This window comes from Orcinus orca, chromosome 3 (genome assembly GCF_937001465.1).
Source record: "Orcinus orca chromosome 3, mOrcOrc1.1, whole genome shotgun sequence".
Classification (NCBI taxonomy): domain Eukaryota; kingdom Metazoa; phylum Chordata; class Mammalia; order Artiodactyla; family Delphinidae; genus Orcinus; species Orcinus orca.
Genome location: NC_064561.1, coordinates 121116468 through 121137466, shown reverse-complemented (window position 1 = coordinate 121137466; position 20999 = coordinate 121116468). Strand labels below are relative to the sequence as shown.

Genomic DNA, 20999 nt, shown 5'->3' with positions numbered 1-20999 from the left:
TGTCTCCTGTACAGACCAAGACTTTCCTGCATTTGGGTGCACAGGGAGGGTCACTGCAATGAGTTGGAACCACTCTCCTGGGAGGACAGAAACCTGTATCACGGGCTGTAGGGATTTCCCATTGGAGCCACACATGTTTGGATGCCCATCTGTACTCTACTAGATATATTCCCAAGGCAGAGTTTCATGTATTTCATATCTTTCTTCCTTCTATTTCTCCCTGCTTCATTGAGCCTGGTTCTCCTCAGTCAGAGAAAAGAGGATGATTTTGCAATCTCTGTTCCTTCTGATAGTCTCCTCCATGGCACTAGTCTACCCTAAATTCTGTATTCTTGCCTCCTTGCACATCTCTCTGGCCACATGCAATGAGAAAAAAAAAAAAAAAGATGTTTTACAGAGTTAAAAGAAAAAATTATCCTACCCTAATGGCATTACCTTGCAGGCACTCACTTCCTTTTAAAACTTACTAATTACAATAGGTGATTTGGGTTTGATGTCTCAAAATTACTTTTTTAAGTGTTTACCAAAAAGGAGTTGTTATTATCATAGGAGGCTTAAGTAACGCATTGTGTCTTCTCGAGGGTCCCTTAGGAAATTAAGATTTCGTTCAATGTAATAAAAGAAAATTAAATAATTTCCTAATATTTAATTTCTTTTCTTTACTTGAAATGAAACTGTAGTAATAACTCTGAAGGACAGTGGTGCAATTAGTCAGTTTCAATTTCATGTTGGCTACAATATATTTTTTCCCCTAGTGTTTGGTTAAAGGAATTATAGTCAAAAGATGCAAAAAAAAAGAAAAAGATGCAAAGCTCAAAACTACGAATAGAATGCAAAATCATGACATTTATTAGGTGATTATATCCCTTTAAGTGATGTTTTATGCTTTATGTATATAGGCTAACGCTTGCTTTCTTTTAATAATAGTTGCCCTCAGTTTTCTTAGAAAATAGAGATTTTAGGTGGGAAAATGGTGGGAGAAAAAGTGATTACCTCGATTAGCCATCCTCTAGACAGACTGGTTGGTTCATAAAAGTTTCTAAGGTCTTTTCACAAATGAGAAAGATTAAGAACCAGAAAAGTAAAGTTGGTTGAGGGTCACATACTAAGTGCAAAAAAGAGCCATGCTATTTTCAAGAATCTCAGAAGATGCACTTATGTATTTTCGAGATCAGTGATGTGACTAAAACTAACAGGCCACCCTTAGTTCCTCACCAGAAGTAAGCTACTCATTTAAAATGCTCTTTCAAGCCTGCAAATGAAATCCTTCCATCTGCACTGAGCTTACTTTGGGGTGGAACGTTTCCAAGAGCAAGCTAAGGAAGCTATTGATTTCTTTTTATCCCAAAGAAAATAAATATATAACTTAAAATCCCTTGAAGTGCTGAAAGGGCTAATTAAGGGCACTCACAACAAGCCAGCTGATTCTTAGCAAGCAGCTGCCTCACTGAACATCACTGGCCCTGTAGTGTATCCTTTAATCAAGGGGTGAAATCCAGGACTTCATTGACTGTCTGTTCTGACATGCTGCCATGAAGGGGGACATGGGGTCTCAGATGGGAATGTGAAGGCTAGGGGCAGTCTTAGCGAAGGTATGCATTTCTTTGAGCCCCACTTGGATTCAGCCTCAGCTTCCAAGCTTTTCATCTAATGAACTTGGCCTCTATGCCGGCTTCTTTTGCCCTTTCTAACAAAGGTGCACCATGGGCTGAGGGCTCTGTGCACAGCCAAGGATCTCGAGGGCTGCCGTGTGAATCTTCCCTCCAGTTTGCTGTCCACCTGGAGAGGCTGCCGCAGGCTTCCAGTGCAAGGGCCTCAGGGTGATGGGTTGAGGAGGAGCCAGGTGGGAGGTTTTAGAGAATGAGAAAAGCCCAGCATTGCAGGTGGGCAGGTGGGCACTGTTCAGGGGGAACCTTTAGAAGAGTTGACTGCCTATATTACAGCCATTACTTTTTTTATGAAGACATTTTTAACACTGCAGAATATTGAAAATGTAAGGAAAACACAACATTTCACACAATTTATGGATTAAATTGTAATCAGAAAATGGTTGGCCTTAAATGCATTTATCAGCCAGAAAGAATGAAATGGATTAAGCATTCTTTTTCTAACATTCAAGAAGTTAGAAAAAGAATGACAAAAATCAACTGTAGGAAAGTGTAGGAAGGAAATAACTAAGATAAGAATGGAGATTAATAAATTAAAATATAGAGAAACAGTAGAATTGATCAATCAAAGAGCTGGTGCCAGAGGGAAAATACCTAATAATATAATCTATTAGTTTAATCAAGAAAAAAGGGGAAAGCACAGATGTACAAAATTAGAAGCGAGGAAAAGAAATAACCACAGATAACAGCAGTGATATTTGGGTCTCCTCTTCCTCCCCACCCCTCTGTGGGGAGAATGTCACCCGCTACTTTTTTTTTTTTTTTTTTTTTTTTGCGGTAGGCGGGCCTCTCACTGTTGTGGCCTCTCCCGCTGCGGAGCACAGGCTCCGGACGCACAGGCTCAGTGGCCATGGCTCACGGGCCCAGCCGCTCCGCGGCATGTGGGATCCTCCCGGACCGGAGCATGAACCCGTGTCCCCTGCATCGGCAGGCGGACTCTCAACCACTGCGCCACCAGGGAAGCCCCAACCTGCTACTTTTTAACCACACTTCTGATATTCTGATTTGAGGGCATAAGCAGTGCCCCTCCTAAATAGGGCTTTGGCTTTAATTTCCTAATAAAACATGATTGAACCAGAGAAAGAAGTGAAGGGTAGCAGAATATGCCACCCTATAATATGCCACTGTGGCATATTGATTATGTTGAGCTATAGGTACTTGAAAAACAGCAAATGCAGAGAGAGGATTTTTCTGAATTCTTCTCATCTGCCTGAAGACAGATTCTCCAAAAGGAACTCAGTTGTCGTAAATCCCCTTCCCAGGAGTTTCACCAACCATGGAAGATTGACAGTAGTCACAGGAAAGACTAGATGTCGACATCACACCCAGGCAAACTGTCACAAACTATCATACCTTCCATCTATTCTAAGGGTTCATTCATCTTTCCTAAAAATCATTTACTCTCCCCTGAGAGGCCTACATACCCCCCCACCTCCCTTTCCCTATAAGATGGTATTTAAGTCTGAGTTCTAAGCCACCTCTGTGAGTTTCTCATTTTCCCCTGGTTATCTCCCATGTAAACTTGTTTATTTTTCTCTTGTTCATCTGTCTTTTATCACAGAGTCTCAGCCAACAACTCAGGAGGGCGGAGAGAAAATTATTTTTCCTCCCCTGCAGAAGGAATTCACAGAGTGAAATGAATTATTAACGTCTCCACAATTAATTCTGAACTTCCTAAATTATAATGGCACATTTGATGTTTTTACAGCCCTGCTTTGTTGTATGTAATATGTCCTATCACATCTTTCATCAAATGTAAGGGGAAGCCCAGACACGAGTATATATTTACAAATATTGAGATACTCAGGGGCTGAGAGGCAGCCGCGCCCTGGTTTTGTCCTCATGTTCCTGCCTTGTGCGTAGGTCTGATGCCCGTCTTCACAAGGATGACACTGACATTTGCTTCAGTAAAACACTCAACTCCTGCAAAGTGCCCCAGATCCGTTATGCCAGCGTGGAGCGCCTCTTGGAGCGACTGACAGACCTGCGGTTTCTTAGTATCGATTTCCTCAATACCTTTCTGCACACCTATCGGATTTTCACGACGGCAGCCGTGGTGCTGGGGAAGCTTTCTGACATATACAAGAGGCCTTTCACCTCTATCCCTGTCAGGTAGGCCCGGCACTACCCTGTGATGAAAGTGTGGCCCACCTGGTCCCTGGGTCTCTGTGCAGATGGGCAGCCCTGCTCTGCAGGGCACTGGCTTGGCTTTGAACTTGCCAGGCCCCGCCAGTAGAAGCGGGGGAGTCGAGGTCACAGACAGTTCCCGAGGGAAGCAGTTGAAGTTTCCAAGTGGCCTTTGCTTGCTCTGTGAATATTTGGAAGATAACTCTATTGTTTGGGGCTTTTCTTTCTCCTTTTTTGTTAAATTGCAGGCCCTGATTCAGTAGGTCTGGAGTGGAGCCCGTTACCAGTGTTACTTGTCTTTGGACCGCAGTTTAGTAGCAGGGGATTAGACTACGCCTAAATACTGTCTGTGTTCCTTTGGCAAGTGTGTAGTATACATGCAGCATTTAAATGAAGGTGAATCCAGCAACAGAAGTATGATGATATTGTGGCCTTTTAATGTAGGGAGCGTGTTCTTGAATGACATCAGGGGACTCATTTTCACTTGGCTACAACCTGTTAATAGCTTTTGCTCTTATTTTTAGGTCGTTGGAATTGTTTTTCGCTACCAGCCAGAATAGCAGAGGTGAACACTTGGTGGATGGCAAATCCCCGCGCCTGTGTCGCAAATTCTCTTCCCCACCACCATTGGCTGTGTCCAGAACGTCCTCCCCAGTGAGGGCCAGAAAGTTGTCCTTGACTTCTCCCTTGAACTCAAGGATAGGAGCGTTGGACCTGACCACCTGCTCAGCGTCCAGCAGTCCCACCACCACTCACAGCCCTGCTGCATCCCCACCACCACACACTGGTAAAGTACCGCTGGATCTTAGCCGAGGCCTTTCTTCTCCAGAACAAAGCCCAGGATCTGTAGAAGAGCATGTAGTTAACCCCCGCGTGGATCTGTGTAACAAGCTAAAACGAAGTATTCAAAGAGGTATTATCCAGCTGCCATACCCCGCATTTGCTGGCCCCCTGTTTCCCCACCATTCCTTCTGGAGCCCTAGTTTCCTTTCTTTACAACTTTCCTACTTCTGCATAGAAAGTAGAATGAATACAATGGCTAGTTAGAAAAAATTCCTGTAGTTCCCTCTAGCCTTTGTGGAAGGAGAGCTAGGTTAGCCGCCTTCTATGATAAAAGGCTAATTGCAGTCAGTTGTCTATGGAAAAATGGTGTCATCTAAAGTGTTATCACTGGAAGGTTCTTGGTGGAATTAAGGCTGGTTGGCTAAAGAGCATAGCATGATATTTGGCATAGAGATAGGTTACCATGGTCCTCATCCATGACGTTGAGCCTCAGAGCCTTCTCCTCCTCCGATGTCTACCTTAAGCACCTGTACTGCTTCCAGCCTTTCCCTGCTAATGTGACGACCTAGCCTGGAAGCTAGGTCATTAAGATGACTTCTTCAGTTTAGTTTCCAAGGCAACACTCCCTATTACAACAGAGATATAGGGAGAAAAGTTAAGTCTGAGACAGTGTTCATTTTCCATGACACAACCGAAGTGGTTTTTAAAAATGTGAATTAGATCATCTGGTTTCCTGATTAGATTCTCTAATGACTTCCTATCACACTTAGAATAAAGCACATTTATCTTCCCAAGGCCTTCAGATCCTATGAGACTTGGATGCTGTCTCTCTCTTTAACCCCTGCTCCTGCTACACTCCCTCATCGGCTAAGCTACAGTCACATTGATTTCCTTTTTGTGTCTCAGAAACACCTGGGTCATTTCTGCCTCAGGGCCTTTGCACTTGTTTATCCCTCTGCCTGGACAGTCTTCCTATATAAGCTCATGAGATCAGCAACCTTGTCTGTCTTGTTCACCTCTGTACTGTCAGTGCCTTGGCCAGTGCCTGGCCGGTAGTAAATTGTTAAATGAATAAATCAGGCAAAGCTCTCAGGGGACTAATCAAGGATTCCCGTGGCACATCTCCCTACTCTCCTCAGCTTGGTACAACATAGGGGTTGGAGGAGGTCATCCTTGTTCTTTTATAATCCAGTGTTTCTGTGATGAAAATAAACAAGATTTCATGGCCAAGTTAGCAAACAGCTTTTTTTTTTTTTTTTTTACTATATAGTACCTGATTTCTTTACTGATAACATAATAAAAAATTGGGCAATAAGTCAGACAAAGTGTCCAGATTTTAAAGAGGATCACCCAGATGGAAGCATAGACCCCTGCTTTTCTACCTGCTTCAAGATTCTATGTAGTTTCTAGCTCAGATCACTTAAATAAGCTTTCTGAGTGAAGTACTTAATGGAATTTTAACTGGAGCGGTTATCATCATCAAAAGGAGCACCCATTTAAACAAGAAATTCTTGAAATTGACACGTTAGCAACTCAGGAGGATGAAAGGGGGAAGATAATTAAAAAGTCATTAGAACAACAAGCTTTAGTAGAATCAGGATGGATTTTTCTTGGGAATAATGAGGTGATGCACAAGGTGACAGGTGCATCTGGGGTTTGATGCAGGCCAGTGCTTGGGAATCTCCAAGGTGGGAATGACTTTGGGAGGCTTATCTCAAACCTCCCCTCTGGGCCAGAGCGCCCTGGGAAACAGGAACTTCTCAGAATATGGAAAGTTCTTTCCCCCTCCTTTATTGGGTTGTATTAAATAGGAGAGGGGAAATCTGGAGGTAAGTCTGGTTTCTCATGTTATTTTGAGTTAGGGGAGCTTTAGGAATAAGTATTTTAGTGCCAGACATTTGTGACTGAGGCTTTGGTTTGATTGCCCCTGAGGCTGGGATGAGAACACAGTAAGGTCTGTTCAGGAGTCATTGTGTGACCACCTTCTCTGTGCAGGTTGCTGTGCTACAGGGTCCATAATGGTAAATAAGATGGTTCCCAGGCCCCTTATATATAGTTCCCTGGAGAAGGTGGACAAAACATAAGTATAAGGGCAGATGGTACAAGAGGTATAGATGGAGTGCTCCAGAAGGTGAAAAGCAGGGAAGATAATGTTTGAGCAGAATCAGGAAGTGTCATTGACATGAGCCAAGAAGAATGGATAAATGGGTTGTGTTGTGGGAAAAAAATGGGGCACCAGAGGATGGTCATGGCCCAGGTCTCAAGTGAGTCCCTGGGACAGGCCACCAAGTGAGGGTCCTTGGCTATGCGCAAGAAAGAATTCAAGAGTGAGCCATAGTAAAGTGAAGGCAGGTTTATTTAGAGAGATACACACTCCATAGACAGAAGGCGAGAGAGGTGGCCCCTGGTGTTGGGGCCGTTAGTTTTTATGGGCTGGGTAATTTCATAGGCTAACGAGTGGGAGGATTATTCCAGCTACTTTGGGGAAGGAGCAGAGATTTCCAGGAATTGGGCCACCACCCACTTTTTGGCCTTTTATGGTCAGCCTCGGAACTGTCATGGCACTGGTGGGTGTGCCATTTAGTGTGTTAATGCATTACAATGGGTGTATAATGAGGCTCAAGGTCTCCTGGGAGTCAGATCTTCCACCATCTTGGGCTTAGTAGGTTCTAAGTGTTTTTTGTGGTATCCTGTTCTTCTACATGGTTGTGTCATTCTTTTAAGGGTTGTGCTCTGCCCTTTTCCTTCCTGTCTCAGTTGGACAGAGGAAACAGGCAAACTAATGGGCAAAGAGAACCTATGAGCAAAGGGCTGATGGTAACCCCCAGTGGTGAAACCCATTTCTGAGAGCAGGAGTGACCAATGCTTCTGAAGGGGCAGCTTTTGTCCAGTTTTGACGCCATGTGCAGCTCTGTAGAGGAAACCCTGCTACTAGTCTTCCTGGGGCTTTCTAGCATCTAGTAAAGTTATTAAAACTCTCCTGAAGAATCCTCCTCTTCCTCCTCCTTCTTTTTGGCCATCTTAGCCATTAAGTGTACAGTTCAGTGGTGTTAAGTATATTCGCATTGTTGTGCAATACATACTTAGAACTTTTTCATCTTGCAAAACTGAAACTCTACATCCATTGAACAACTCTGCATTTCTCCCTCCCCCCCAGCCCTTGGCAACCACCATCTTCTTTCTGTTTCTATGAGTTTGATTACTTTTTTAAAAAAAATTATTTATTTACTTTTGGCTGTGTTGGGTCTTCATTGCTGCGTGCGGGCTTTCTCTAGTTGCGGTGAGCAGGGGCTACTCTTCGTTGTGGTGAGCAGGGGCTACTCTTCGTTGTGGTGTGTGGGCTTCTCATTGTGATGGCTTGTCTTGTTGCTGAGCATGGGCCCTAAGCACACAGACTTCAGTAGTTGTGGCACACAGACTTCAGTAGTTGTGGCATGTGGGCTCAGTAGTTGTGGCTCGCAGGCTCTAGAGCGCAGGCTCATTAGTTGTGGCACACGGGCTTAGTTGCTCCACGACATGTGGAATCTTCCCGGACCAGGGCTTGAACCTACGTCCCCTGCATTGGCAGGCGGATTCTTAAGCACTGCGCCACCAGGCAAGTCCCAAGTTTGACTATTTTTTATGCCTCATATAAAGTGAAATCACACAGTATTTGCCTTTTTGTGACTGTCTTATTTCATGTAGCATAATGTCCTCAAGGTTCATCCATGCTGTAACATGTGCCAGGATTTTCTTCTTTCTTAAGGCTGAACAATATTCCATTGTATATATACTCCATATTTTCTTTATCCATTCCTCTATTGATGGACATTTGGGTTGCTTCCATCTCTTGGCTACTGTGAATAATACTGCAGTGTACATGTGTATGCAGTTATCTCTTCAAGATCCTGCTTTCAGTTCTTTTGCATATATACCCAAAAATGAGATTGCTAGATCATATGGTAATTCTATTTTTAATTTTTTGAGGAAATTTTTGTTTTTGATAGTGCCTACATCATTTACATTCCCATCAACAGTGTACAGAGTTCCAATTTGTCTGCATCCTTGCCAACCCTTAATATTTTCTTTCTTTTGATAGTGGCCTCCTAACAGGAGTACAGTGAGAATCTTTCTCCTTTTTTGCAATTTCCCAGAGATTGCATTTTAATTTGGCTAATGCTTAGTAGTATAGGTATTAACTTTTTTCTTGAATAGAGGAGCAAACGAAAAATCTATTCCTTTCTGCATTATAGACTAAGTACATGTCGTAGTTCTAAAGGTCCTCAGTCAAGCTGCCCATTACCCATCTTGATTAATTCTTACACTTACATGGATTGTTCCACAGTGGTCACCAAGTTCCCTAGTTCTGGTCTTTGAAGTCCAAGCCCAAAGTGCATAGCGTTGGTCCAATACCATATCGTAACATCTGTTTGGCCTGCTGTCTCAGATAGAGGTGTGATCACTGGGAGGAATCACTAGTTTTTCCCCAGGAATGATAAGCTGGGAAAAGGTTAGACTTGGGGAGACCAAGATAAATGAGAAAGAACTAGATCAAGCTCCCAGGGAATGACGCTGACAAAGGCTGCAAAGACTTGTCAGTGTAGGTGTTGGGCAGAGGTGGGATCAGGGATCATTGTGGGCACAGCTAGCATCAGCTAGAGATCTTGTTATGTAGCAGCTTGGATCATTTCTGACCAGGGCCCAGCAGATGGAGAGGGTCCATGAATAATGGTGTGGCAGAAATAGTAGGTTCTTTCTCACATTAGAGAAATAGCCAAAGTTGAGGACTTAATGCCTCTGTGTTTCTCCACTGGATTTTCCCCAAACAGATGATTTGCAGTTAGAATTTCAAGGGTCAGTTTATCCACATGGTTCGCGGGGTAGAAATATGATTTTGCAGTTCCCAGGTCAAGGTTAAATACAGAGCTCCTCTCACTGTGGGAGGTGGGGACATTCCAGGGTTGTGTCCATGTGTGGCCCATGGCACTTGTTGAAGCCCATTAGAGCCAACATCATCTCCAGAGGTGTCCTCTCCTCTGCCCCATGTGTCTTAGTCACGTCTACCCACTAATATGTGCCCCTTTATCTCTCATTTTTACCATGATTTCCGCCCCCCTCCAGCAATCCTTCTATTAAACACTTTGTTTTTGGCCACCTCATTGCATCTTGATTTTTTGTGTGTGGTACGCGGGCCTCTCACTGTTGTGGCCTCTCCTGTTGCGGAGCACAGGCTCCGGACGCACAGCCTCAGCGGCCATGGCTCACGGGCCCAGCTGTACCGCGGCATGTGGGATCTTTCCGGACCAGGGCACGAACCCATGTCCCCTGCATCGGAAGGCGGACTCTCAACCACTGCGCCACCAGGGAAGCCCAGCATCTTGATTTTTTTTCTCTTTCTGTAGCTGTCTTCTGATTATTTTTAATGTATTTACTTCCCATCTTGTTCTTAAAAGTATTTAAGGTGGTAGTTCAAAGAGGCACATGGTACACTGGATTAAAACTAAAATAGGTAAGGAAATCAGGCAATGGAGGAAAATCGTATGAGGCCATGGGTATGGTTAGTGAACAAGTGAGAACTGTGTGGTCCTCTGCAGTTCCTAAAGTCACTCTGATTTTGGTTCTGAATGTAATCAGTTATGTGATTCATATTGAAAGCTAAGAATAGATTGGTGTGCAGGCACATCTTTTCTTGCTCCTGAGACTTGAGAATAATTTATCCTGTGGATCCTCATAAAAGAGACACTGTGAATAGAAAGCTTAGAATTATACTGGGGTCTAGGGAGCTCTTTGGCATTTTTCTGAAAAGGTGAAACAAAGGAATTATAGATCTAGTTTTTCCTTTTATTTTGCATTGGTATATAGGCAATACTGATCATGAATAGTTCTAGAAAAGTCATGGATGAAACACTTTACTTCAGTGTCAGCCTGACAAGTTGTGTCTGTGTCTGTGTGTGTGTGTGCACGCGCGCATGCACAGAATGTCTACAGAAGCCAAGAGTGCTGCCGTATTAACTCTGCTATCTAGTCTTGAAAATTCCAGTTGGCAAAGTAAAGGGAGACAATGATCTGTCTTTAATTTGAAAGATGTTTGCGTGTGCTTTGCATAATGGTAACACTTAAGACAGCTGGCAGACTTGAATAAGAAGCCCTGTGCCAAGAGTTTGTACAGTTTCTGCTTTTCACCTCAGGATGCAACTCCACAAACCTCATTGCACGAGATCAGCTTCACCATTAGGCCCATACTGAGGTCGTGGGTCTCCCTCACTACTGTCCAGCTAGACAGTTTCAGGGTACCCTCTTTGAAAAATGCTAGTAACCTTTGTCCAGTTTTATTGTCATTGCAGTTATAATGCCAGCCTTGCAATATTTCCTGGCAAGAGAACTTCAAATGACATGAAGGGAAAGAAGAGAAATAGGAAATATCCCTGAAAATGAGCAAGACTGTGAACTTCGGAGGGGAAAATAATGCAGTTGGTTTCACCCCCACCCAGTCCCCAGATCTGTTCCAGGCTCACCCAACATTCATTAGTGCCCCTCTTTCTTCCTACCACGAAGTCCCCACCTTCTGCTATCCTGGGTCCTTCTAAAAAGCACAAATATCAGCCCAGCTCACATCCAGATTCCACCCAGTGGTGAGATCTCAACAAAAAACATAACCAACAGCAGGCAAGAAAGGAGAGCCATGGGGCAGCTCACTCGCTGTGTTTGGGTCTCTTACCCCATCAGCGTTCTCTTGGGCCATGGCTGTGCAACCAGTCTAAGCATCGCTGCACGACCCACATCACTAGTGTCTGTTTCTGTATTCTTAGTTTGAAAATTGCCTGCCTGTGGGCTGAAAGTGCTCCCAATTTTAGCATTTGTTTTGAGCCCACATCTGCCCACTCGTTCTGCAGGCAAAGCTGCTTTGCATGGAACTTGACTGAAAGTGAACCTGGCAGAAGGAAACGCTTCTTTCCCCCCACAGTGCTGGCATGGTTTCTCCTCTCTGTAGGTGCCCATTTGCTGACAGTGTTAGTCTGTGCTTTCCTGTTCTTTCAGTGGACTTTCGGGGCCTGTCCAGCTCTCTCGCTGGGAAGTTTTTTGGGTTCAGTGTAATTGCTGACTAAATGATTTGCTCATTTGCCTCAGAGGAATGAATGGTTGAATCAGACCAAGGACATACATTTGATATTCTGCTTGCTCTTGCAAAGCAGATGCCTTCTATTACTGCATTTTGAGGGAGTTATTTAGAAAATAATAAAACTAACAGCTAAGCACTGATTTTTATGTCTCCATCCTGCATCATTGCCAGCTTGACTGTAATTATGTCATTGGAGGAAAGATTCTAACCATTTCCCTTCCCTGGCCCCTTTGTTTTTCAAAAGAGCTGACTTGGGGCCATATTTCTAAGGGAGTAAATCACATGCAAGTGTGAAAATGGCTTTATGTGAAGTTATTAGGGATTTTGTCAAGTTTGTTGAGTGAAATCTTGAATGGAATGGTAAAGGGAGTTGAGTTGAGAGTAGCTCTGCTGACAGGGGTAAATGGAAAACTAGTGGAGGTGATACAGCTTTTGTCGGTTGATGAAAAGCCCAAGGAAAAAGAAATGGAAGAGTTGTTGGAAATTTATGACATTCTTGTAGTGCTTTTCCTGAAAAGAACACACACAAAGTTGTAATTTTACCTGGTTACTAAGCTAGCGCAAGGGGTGTGGTAATAGCTTAAATGTGACTCTGGACTGTTTCTTTTACTCATGGGATGTTAGCTGCAGTGAAGAGGCACAGATTATCTTAAAAATCTCTCAACTGTTCATTGTAAAAATTTCCACTTGCTTCCTGCTGATCCGTAGCTCTCGGACAGGGCTACCCAATAGAACCTTCTGGGAGGATGGAAATGCTGTTCAGTACTGTAGCCACTCACCACACGTGGCTACTGAGCACTTGAAGTGTGGCCAGTGCAAGTGAGGAAGTGAAATATTCGCTTAAATTGAGTTTTCATTTAAACTGACATAGCCACTTTGGGCTCGGGTTACCATTTTGGACAGTACAGCCGTAGATCCTTAGGCAGGGGGGCTCCTTGAATTGTCTTAAGGGAGCAACCTAGGCAAAGAACTAATGAAGTCCCGATTTTCATTTACCATCTGGAAAAAGTCCCTCTTTTCCCACTCCAAGAAGGGAGAAACATTCTGGAGGGCGGGGAAGCCACTGCATATCCTCTTCTTTTTATCAGTAACATCTGTTGTGTTGAACAGAAGGGGCTTGGGAGGGTCAACCAGGCTCAGCAGGGTCAGCAAGACAGGTGAGGAGATGAGCCACAGTTAGACTTCGTGTCGTTAACATTCCGCCAGGAAGAGTGACTCGATTTCATGATAAAGTCCTTTAAAAATATACACTAACATGAAATGCTTATTATCCATAATGAACTTTTGTGTTTCCATGCATGATACTGACAAGAAGCTCTTGAATTCATGGCCTGGTTGTTAAAATTCATGATGTTTTAAAGCAGCAGTGCTAGAGTCTGCGCCGGTGGACCGAGCAGGAGTGGAAAGCTCCCCCGCGGCAGATGCCACCGAACCTTCACCTTGCAGGTCACCCTCAACTCCTCGGCACCTCCGCTACCGCCAGCCCGGAGGTGAGCGCTCAGAAAGGGACTCAGAAACACGCAAGCGAGGGATGATTCTAGCTCCTGAATCTTTTGTTTGCCTTACTGTTTCACTCCCCGAATATTTTTAGTCTCAGTTATGAAAAGTAATGGGAAGCAAATGTTACTGTAGGACCAAGTGGTAGAAAATAAATGATTAGAGAGTATGTCATTAGTATAACCAATATTTATTTGACCCCATCATTGCATGACACTTTGTGTGGAGTAATCTGAATTGAGAAGCCTGTTCTTAGTTGCTAGTTGATTGAATTTCAGTGCTGGTTTCACCAACATGTTCCCAGACTCTGATACCTTACCATGAATCCCAGTGTAGTCTGTATTAAATAGGTTCATCTGGGACACAGAATTGTCGGGGGGGACCTTATTAAGAACACTGTTTCAGCTAAAATAAAGTCCAGTTGCATGGAGCGCCAATCTTCATTATTACTAGTGGCAGAATCTGGTATCTTTTCTATAGTTATGAAAATTATAAAACATTATCCCATAATTTGTTTTAGAATATACCAAATGTTTTCTAATTGGAGGGAAGACAGAACAAAAGACAGAAATCTTTTATCTCCTCATTGCTCAAATAAATATATCCAAATTACAGTTGTTTTAGAAATGTTTTCTTCTTTTCTCCTCAAGCCAATTATTTCAAGTTGGAAGAGAAAATTATTCAATTATGAAACCAGATTCACCCTAAGTAACCCATGTAAAACGTAGGCGTTTTCTGACTCTCATACTCCTGCTTTAAGTAAGGCAGTTTAGCAAAAGATAGAGTGCGTGGCTCCAAAGGGTCCTTTCATTTGCAGCCTTAGCCTCGTGGTGGAAGCTGTTTTCATTGCCATCACCTCCAAGAGAAGCTAGTCTGGGTCAGACTGTTGTCAGCAGATTTGCCCTGATGGATATTAGCCCTTTGGGGCCCCTGGTCCGTCATGGGTCACCCTGACATTTGGATAGCTCTGAAAAACCAAAGGTAACAAGCTAGATTCCCTGGCTTGCTATAGGACTACTATGGAATTAGCCAAATCTCTTTACTCTTCTTAGAGGCTTGGTCAGTCCAAGCCTTGGCAACTTCTTTGACCATTGCCATGTGGGACAGACTCCCTTGAGTTCATTAAACCTGTAACAGTTTGGGGCCAAAGTCTGTGAAAGCAAAACTTTACCAAGGCAAGATTAAATGCTGTCCACTTGGTTACTATTATTAGAGCTCTGTTTTAGTACGGTCTCTTTCCTATGTTTACATTCATTTAAAATGTTTTTAAATTTATGTAAACATCATTTGGAAATCCTCATCCTGTTTGTGGATTAACTAAGTCCTTTGTTTCTTTCCTGATCTGACTAAATCCCAGCGACACAGGAAGAAAGCCAAAATCTGTGATAATACGGTGGATCCAAATGGGGACAGTATCACACATTTTCTCACTGTGTAGCTGAATTTTGCCTGTTCATCTGTCTACTTGCCACCTTGCTTCACAAATGTTTTCAGGCTACTGCTGAAGGAGAGGGTAGAGCTGTTCTTTGCTTTCATGCTTGGGTACATTAAGCAGCTCTTTGCTTCCCCTCTTATTTATTTTAAGCATGACTATATAACTTTAGGGGCAAACTAATCAAAAATCACAGAATCACAGTGAGCAATCTTCACTAAAAGCCTGAGTGAGAAAAACAGTGAGGTTGTCAGCAATATTAGCCAATGCTGTGTGTAAGCATCTGAGTGAGAGGGGCTGCCTAAAGGTGCTGAGTGCATCCTTCGATTTCAGAACCCATCTCTGCTTCTAAAGGTACTTTGAGAAGAAAATTCCATCAGTAAAATGTAGAATATTTTTTAAAAATATTTTTTATATTGAGATAAAATTCACATACCATAAGATTCACCCTTTTAAAATACACAGTTCAGTGGTTTTTATATATTCACAAGGCTGGGCAGCCATGACTACTCTCTCATTCCAGAACATTTTCATCCCCTCCCCCACTAAGGGACCATGTCCTCATTAGTAGTCACTCCCCATTCCCATCTCCCCGCCAGCCCCTGGAAACCACTAATTTACTCTCTGTCTCTATGGATTTACCTAATCAGGACATTTAATGTAAATGGGATCATACAATATGTGACTCTTTATGACTGACGTTCACTTAGCATGATGTTTTCAAGGTACATTCATGTTGTAGTATGTATTAGTACTTCATTCCTTTTTGTGGCTAGATGATATTCCCTTGTATGAGAATTTTTGATTTGGTTTATCATTTCACCAGTTGGTGGACATTTGATTGTTTTTACTTTTTGGCTGTTACGAATAATGCTGCTATGGATGTTCACGTATAAGTTTTTGTGTAGATGTATGCTTTCATTTCTCTTGGGGCTATACCTAGAATGGACTTGCTAATATAGAATCTTGTTATTTGCCTATTAATAAGGACAATGCAGGGTATTTGCATTCATCCAGTGCTGGAATGAAAATGAGAATTTTTATTACGTTACATTATCCAACTGTCTCACCATGCCATTTCCATTCTTTTGAAATAACCAGGACAGACTGCCGACAACTCCCACTGCTCTGTTTCGCCTGCTTCTGCTTTTGCAATTGCCACAGCTGCAGCAGGACATGGGAGTCCACCTGGTGAGTAGGGGCCAGCAGCTGAGTGCAGACACCTGGCAATTTATGGTAAATCAGTGGTCCTTGCCTGCCAGCGTCTTGATGATACACTGGGCAGCTTCTTAAGAATGCAGATTCCCAGCCCCCTAAGTCAGTGCATCTTGGCGTGATACCGTCTTTTAAATAAGCACCTTCAGGTGAGTCTCACACAGGTGGCCTGTGCGTAACCCTTTTGAGAACTTCTGTATCAGAGAAGGATGTGTTATTTCTTTCACGTTGTTTTATGGAGTTCTTTAACCCTTTTAGCCAAATTGTCGAGGACACGTGGTTCCCTTTTAACTGAGTCCAGTGCTGAAAGCATATGCAAGGTGGGAGGGAAGGTTTGTGGAGGGGGCGGGGAGGAGGGAGGGATCTATTGCTTTAGAGGACTCAAAATTCATTTCCAGTAGCTCCATGATGCTTTCTGAGTTGCTATCAGTTAATCTTCAGGGTAAAGAAGTACTTAAAATAAAAGCACGGTATTTTAAATAGACGAAAAATTATATTCATGATCTCTGTCCTCTTCTCTCATGTGCAAGGAGGACGTTATGTTAAAATAAATCCGTATGTGGTTTAAACAGCCTTGTTGCTGTAAGTATCTTCACCTAAACTAATTCTCTGTGTTCCGGGAGTGTATTTTTGGTGTATTTTGTTAATTAGCCATTGCTCACCTACCAGAGAAGTCCATTTCCAAAGCCTATGAACCTATATTCAACAAGAGTAACTGGTAGGTACTGTCTGTGTGAAATCTAAGTTGAAGTAAGTACAAAGAGATATACTATAAGGAACATGAATTACCATAGTAATTCAAAGTTACCTGTCTATCTATCTAGATAGATAGATAGATAGATATCCCATCTGAATGGAAAATCTTTGCACTTTGACTACATTCCACATCTTAAATATTTTACCACACACACTTCACTGGATGTGGTCAGGCAAATTGGGGATGTTCTTTACCCCAAATATTCCCAGAACCTTCCCCTCAGTTCCCATCAGTATAACACAATACAGCCTGTAATGGTAATAGTATTGATGTCTTCTCAATCCAGTCGGCTTCTGTTGTTGACTACATGTTATAATAATGAACATTTCTTTGATGAGATAATAAAGGAGTCTTCCCTACACTTCCGGAAGAATTGGTTATCAACTGTGATTTGCTAAGACCTTCTTCTGTCTTTTGTTCTCACAAGCTAGTCTGTCTTTGGAAAAAGTGAAATACAGAGCTTCCTCGCAGGTCTCTTAATTTAAATGTGGTTTGTAAGGGAAAATAGTTTTTAGGTCAATTCAGGATGAGACCATTTCCCCATTTGCTGGAGGCTGGGTCGGGGAAGGTATCTTTTTTTCACCTGAGATTGAAGCAAAGTTCTAACGGAGACTGGCTTTCAGACTTGGGCTTGCCCATGCCTGATGGGCCAGAGGATAAAGTAACCACAATAGCCAGGTCTTCCTCACTATCCGAACACTGCTGCTGCTCTGCGGCCTGTTGCTGCTTCTCCCCTGCAGCCGAAAGAGCCTTAGCAAGAAAGCTGTCCTCAGTGAGCCAGCTGAGGAGCGGCAGACTGCTGACTGACGACAGCCAGCACTGCTAGGTGCAGGGTGGCCTGGACCTCCTGTTTTATCACACTGCTGCTGACGTTGCCTGTAATGGGGTCTGGAGTCACATGATTCAAGTTTAGACATAAATGACATAAAGGATGGCTTTGGCAGTATCTGTGGCCCCGCTGTCAAGGCAGCAAGTTGCACAGGGGTCGGTTTCGGTGGCTAATGGTGGTACGAAAGAGGGTCTGTTTTGGAGTAGGGATCAGTACGTCCCTGGGGCTCGGCTGCTTCATGGATCTAGCCCCACAGGAGAGTCCACCTGCCTACCAGAACTTGGCAGAAGGGCTCAGGTTCATAGGCCACTAGGGCAGGTGGACACGGAACAGAAAGAGAGGAAGTGCTAGGAAGATGATCTGGACTCCTTAGCCGGTCAGGGAGAGGAGAGCCTGCTACTGCCCAGAGAAGCCCTAGACCCAGACAGACAGGTGTCCGAAGGAAGCTAGTGCTACCTAATGTTTAAGTCTCAAACCAGGCCTTGTATCCACTCTCTGAATCAGGAATTATGACCCGAATGCACACTGGAACGTGGAGAGCCTGCAGAGGTGAGCAGGAGGGAAGGTGGTGTAGATAAGTGAACATCTCATGCTCACATCCATTTTTCCAGGCTTCCTGTCTGCTTGTCTGGCTGCAGTATGGGACCACCTGGTGGTGCCGCTCTGCTGTGTGTGTGGCTTATAGCCTGAAACAACGTGCCGCCCGGCCAAGCCATGCGGTCTGCAGAGTGGGCTTTCATGTTTCAGGCTCCTCTTCGGGTTCCCTCTTGCTTTAATCCTCTCTCACCTCCCTGCCCTCAACCTCTACCTCCATCAAAATACACGGGAAGGGGCTTCCCTGGTGGCGCAGTGGTTGAGAGTCTGCCTGCCGATCAGGGGACACGGGTTCGTGCCCCGGTCCGGGAGGATCCCACGTGTTGCGGAGCGGCTGGGCCCGTGGGCCATGGCCACTGAGCCTGCATGTCCGTAGCCTAAATTAAAAAAAAAAAAAAAAAAAATACACGGGAATCTGGCAACTCTGGGTTAGAACTGTCAGTTAGTGATTATGCTTTCAAATATTCACTGCCAGCATTTGCACGTAAGCCATTTCTCTTTAATGATTGCTTAGAAGGTAATTTTACTGCATTAAAAGGTATTTAAATTTAGCAGAAGGATGGACAGAAAATTTTCTTCGCAAAGAGGCCAGATAAGACGTGCATGCTGTAAAGTCAGAGAAAGTTGATTTATCTGTGGAAGGTGGCCTGGTATGTACTCAGGATTGCCAGTCCTGCCCCTCGGGTCTGAGCCTACCTGATTTCCACACACACTGGAAAAGACTGGAATTTCCCCTCTGGTTTCTTTAAGGACTTAGACCCTGTCCTTTCCAAAGATGGGTGTCTCTTCCTTCCATCTCATGCTCCGTTTCCCTGTAGACCAACAGGAGTACCTCTGCTGGAGAGGAAGGAAAGCCTGATCTGTGGGCATGATTGTGACACGATTAATTCTCCTTAACTTCACATTATAAAGAGTTCACAGTTTATTTAGTGCTTGCCTTGCGATTGGCAGCCAAGTTACATTAGGCCCACTGTGGATGGATCCGGGATTTGTGGGGTCTAACACTTACACAGTCTGCCTCAAGGAAAAGAATATAAAATTACAAACCTTTAGAGCACCTCCCAGGGCTTTGGAAGAGGCCCATACACATTGAGAGGCCCCGAGGCTTAAGCTTCCTGGTAAATCTGTTTATGAGTCCAGCCCTGATCATTCTTGGAATCAGAGCAGCTTTAGGAAATTTTGATCACGGGGTGGCGGGTGGAGGTGGGAGTGGGACCAGTGATCATCAATCAGTCAAATAAGTGCTAACTCTATAAGTTTTAGCTCTATGCAAGACTGAGACAAAAAAACAGTGAGTCTCATGAGCCACCACACTGGCTGAAATGTACTTTCAAGCATCTGCTCAAATTTAGGAGCTCTGCATTAAAGTAGAATTAAAATCTGTGCCTTTCAGATGGCTGCTGATACAGGGAATCTGCAGGTGCAGTTTGGATATAGTTATGATATGAATAGAAATGCAAATCCAATAAATACACATATCAGGGCATATCATGGTGCTTACTATATACCTAAAGCTCTGGGATTAATGATAGGGTTTATGAAATGATCTAAAATGAAACATGAAAGTGTGAGGTGGGTTATTTTTATGAGAGTAGAAATAACGGCAGTGGAGGTACTACAAGCAACTCTTGATTATCTGTGAAAAGAGTATAGGTTTTACCATTCTATGCAAGTCAGAGTAAATTAACAAAGTAGAGGAATGACTGAATGCATTTATAGGAAAATTAATGGCACAGTTACAATTGCTTAGAGAAATAGTGAGTTCTTTACTGGTGGTGACTTTGTACTTGTAAAATAGATAATTCATAATCTGTTTTTTCCTCTGTTAAACCACTCAGGCTTGTGTATTCAATAGTAGATCTGAGCTTGGTGTGAATTGGGCTTGGACTCACTTTTTAAAATACCAATAACTGGTCCCACCCGCAGAGATTATGACTTGATTGGTCTGGGTACATCTGGGGCATCAGGATTTTTAAAGTTCCCTATGTGATACTTATGTGGAACCAAGATGGAGAATCACTAAACTAGATGGAGAAGGTATATTTGTTCTTTCTCTGGTTGTAGCATTCCTACAACCAGTTTGAGACATATTTTTTATTGTTTTTTTTTCCAAAATATATAAAAACCATTTTACAATAAAAATGTCTTAAGATAGCTAGTTGAATTTTGGGAGACAGAATGTATCTCATTTACATTTTTTAATGAAAACATTATTATCACTATTATTAATGAAAAACAAAGAGCTTTGGCAAACCAAATGTAAGTTAACAGTGATTCCAAGTCTTACTTTAAATTCTTTATTTATTTTTAAGTGTCATGGGTACAACATTGTATTTCAACTTATGTATTCACTACTGTGTGCTCACCATGGAAAGTTTAATTTCCATCCATCACTATGCAGTTGACTCCCTTTACCCATTTTACCCTCCCCCATGTCCCTTTCCCCTTGGTGACCATTAATCTTTTCTCTGTATCTATGTTCGTTTTTGTTTGGTTTGGTTGTTTATTTCATTTTATTCTTTTTGGTTGTTTTTTATTTTATTTTTTTATATTCCTCATATGAGTGAAAACATATGGCATTTGTCTTTTTCCATCTGACTTATTCCACTTAGCATAATACCCTCAAGGTCCATCCACATTGTTGCAAATGGCAAGATTTCATCTTTCTGTTATGGCTGAGTAGTATTGCATTGTGCATATATATTACATCTTTATCCATTCATCCATTGATGAGCACTTAGGTTGTTTCCATATCTTGGCTATTGTAAATAATGCTACACTGAGTATAGGGGTGCATATGTCTTTTTGAATTAGTATCTTCATTTTCTTTGGATAAACACTCAGAAATGGAATAGCTGGATTATATGGTAATTCTGGTCTTAATTTTTTGAGGAATCTCTATACTGTCTTCCATAGTGGCTGCACCAATTTACATTCCCACCACCAGTGTATGAGTGTTCCCTTTTCTCATCATCCTCACCAACACTTTTATTTCCTGT

At 43.0% G+C, this 20999-nt stretch overlaps 1 protein-coding gene across 5 annotated transcripts in view; it reads left to right on the top strand.

Moving 5' to 3' along the window:
• The window catches only part of RASGRF2 (Ras protein specific guanine nucleotide releasing factor 2), a 240895-nt gene that overhangs the window by 128067 nt on the left and 91829 nt on the right, over positions 1-20999 (top strand). For 2 of the 5 annotated variants that reach the window (XM_033409052.2, XM_033409054.2), the window contains 4 exons: positions 3531-3779; positions 4319-4707; positions 13038-13166; positions 15707-15796. In XM_033409052.2, coding sequence (XP_033264943.1) covers positions 3531-3779; positions 4319-4707; positions 13038-13166; positions 15707-15796 — 857 coding nt within the window. The remainder of the gene's footprint in view (positions 1-3530; positions 3780-4318; positions 4708-13037; positions 13167-15706; positions 15797-20999) is intronic. The other 3 variants (XM_004281652.3, XM_049707660.1, XM_033409053.2) reach the window with 3 other exon arrangements.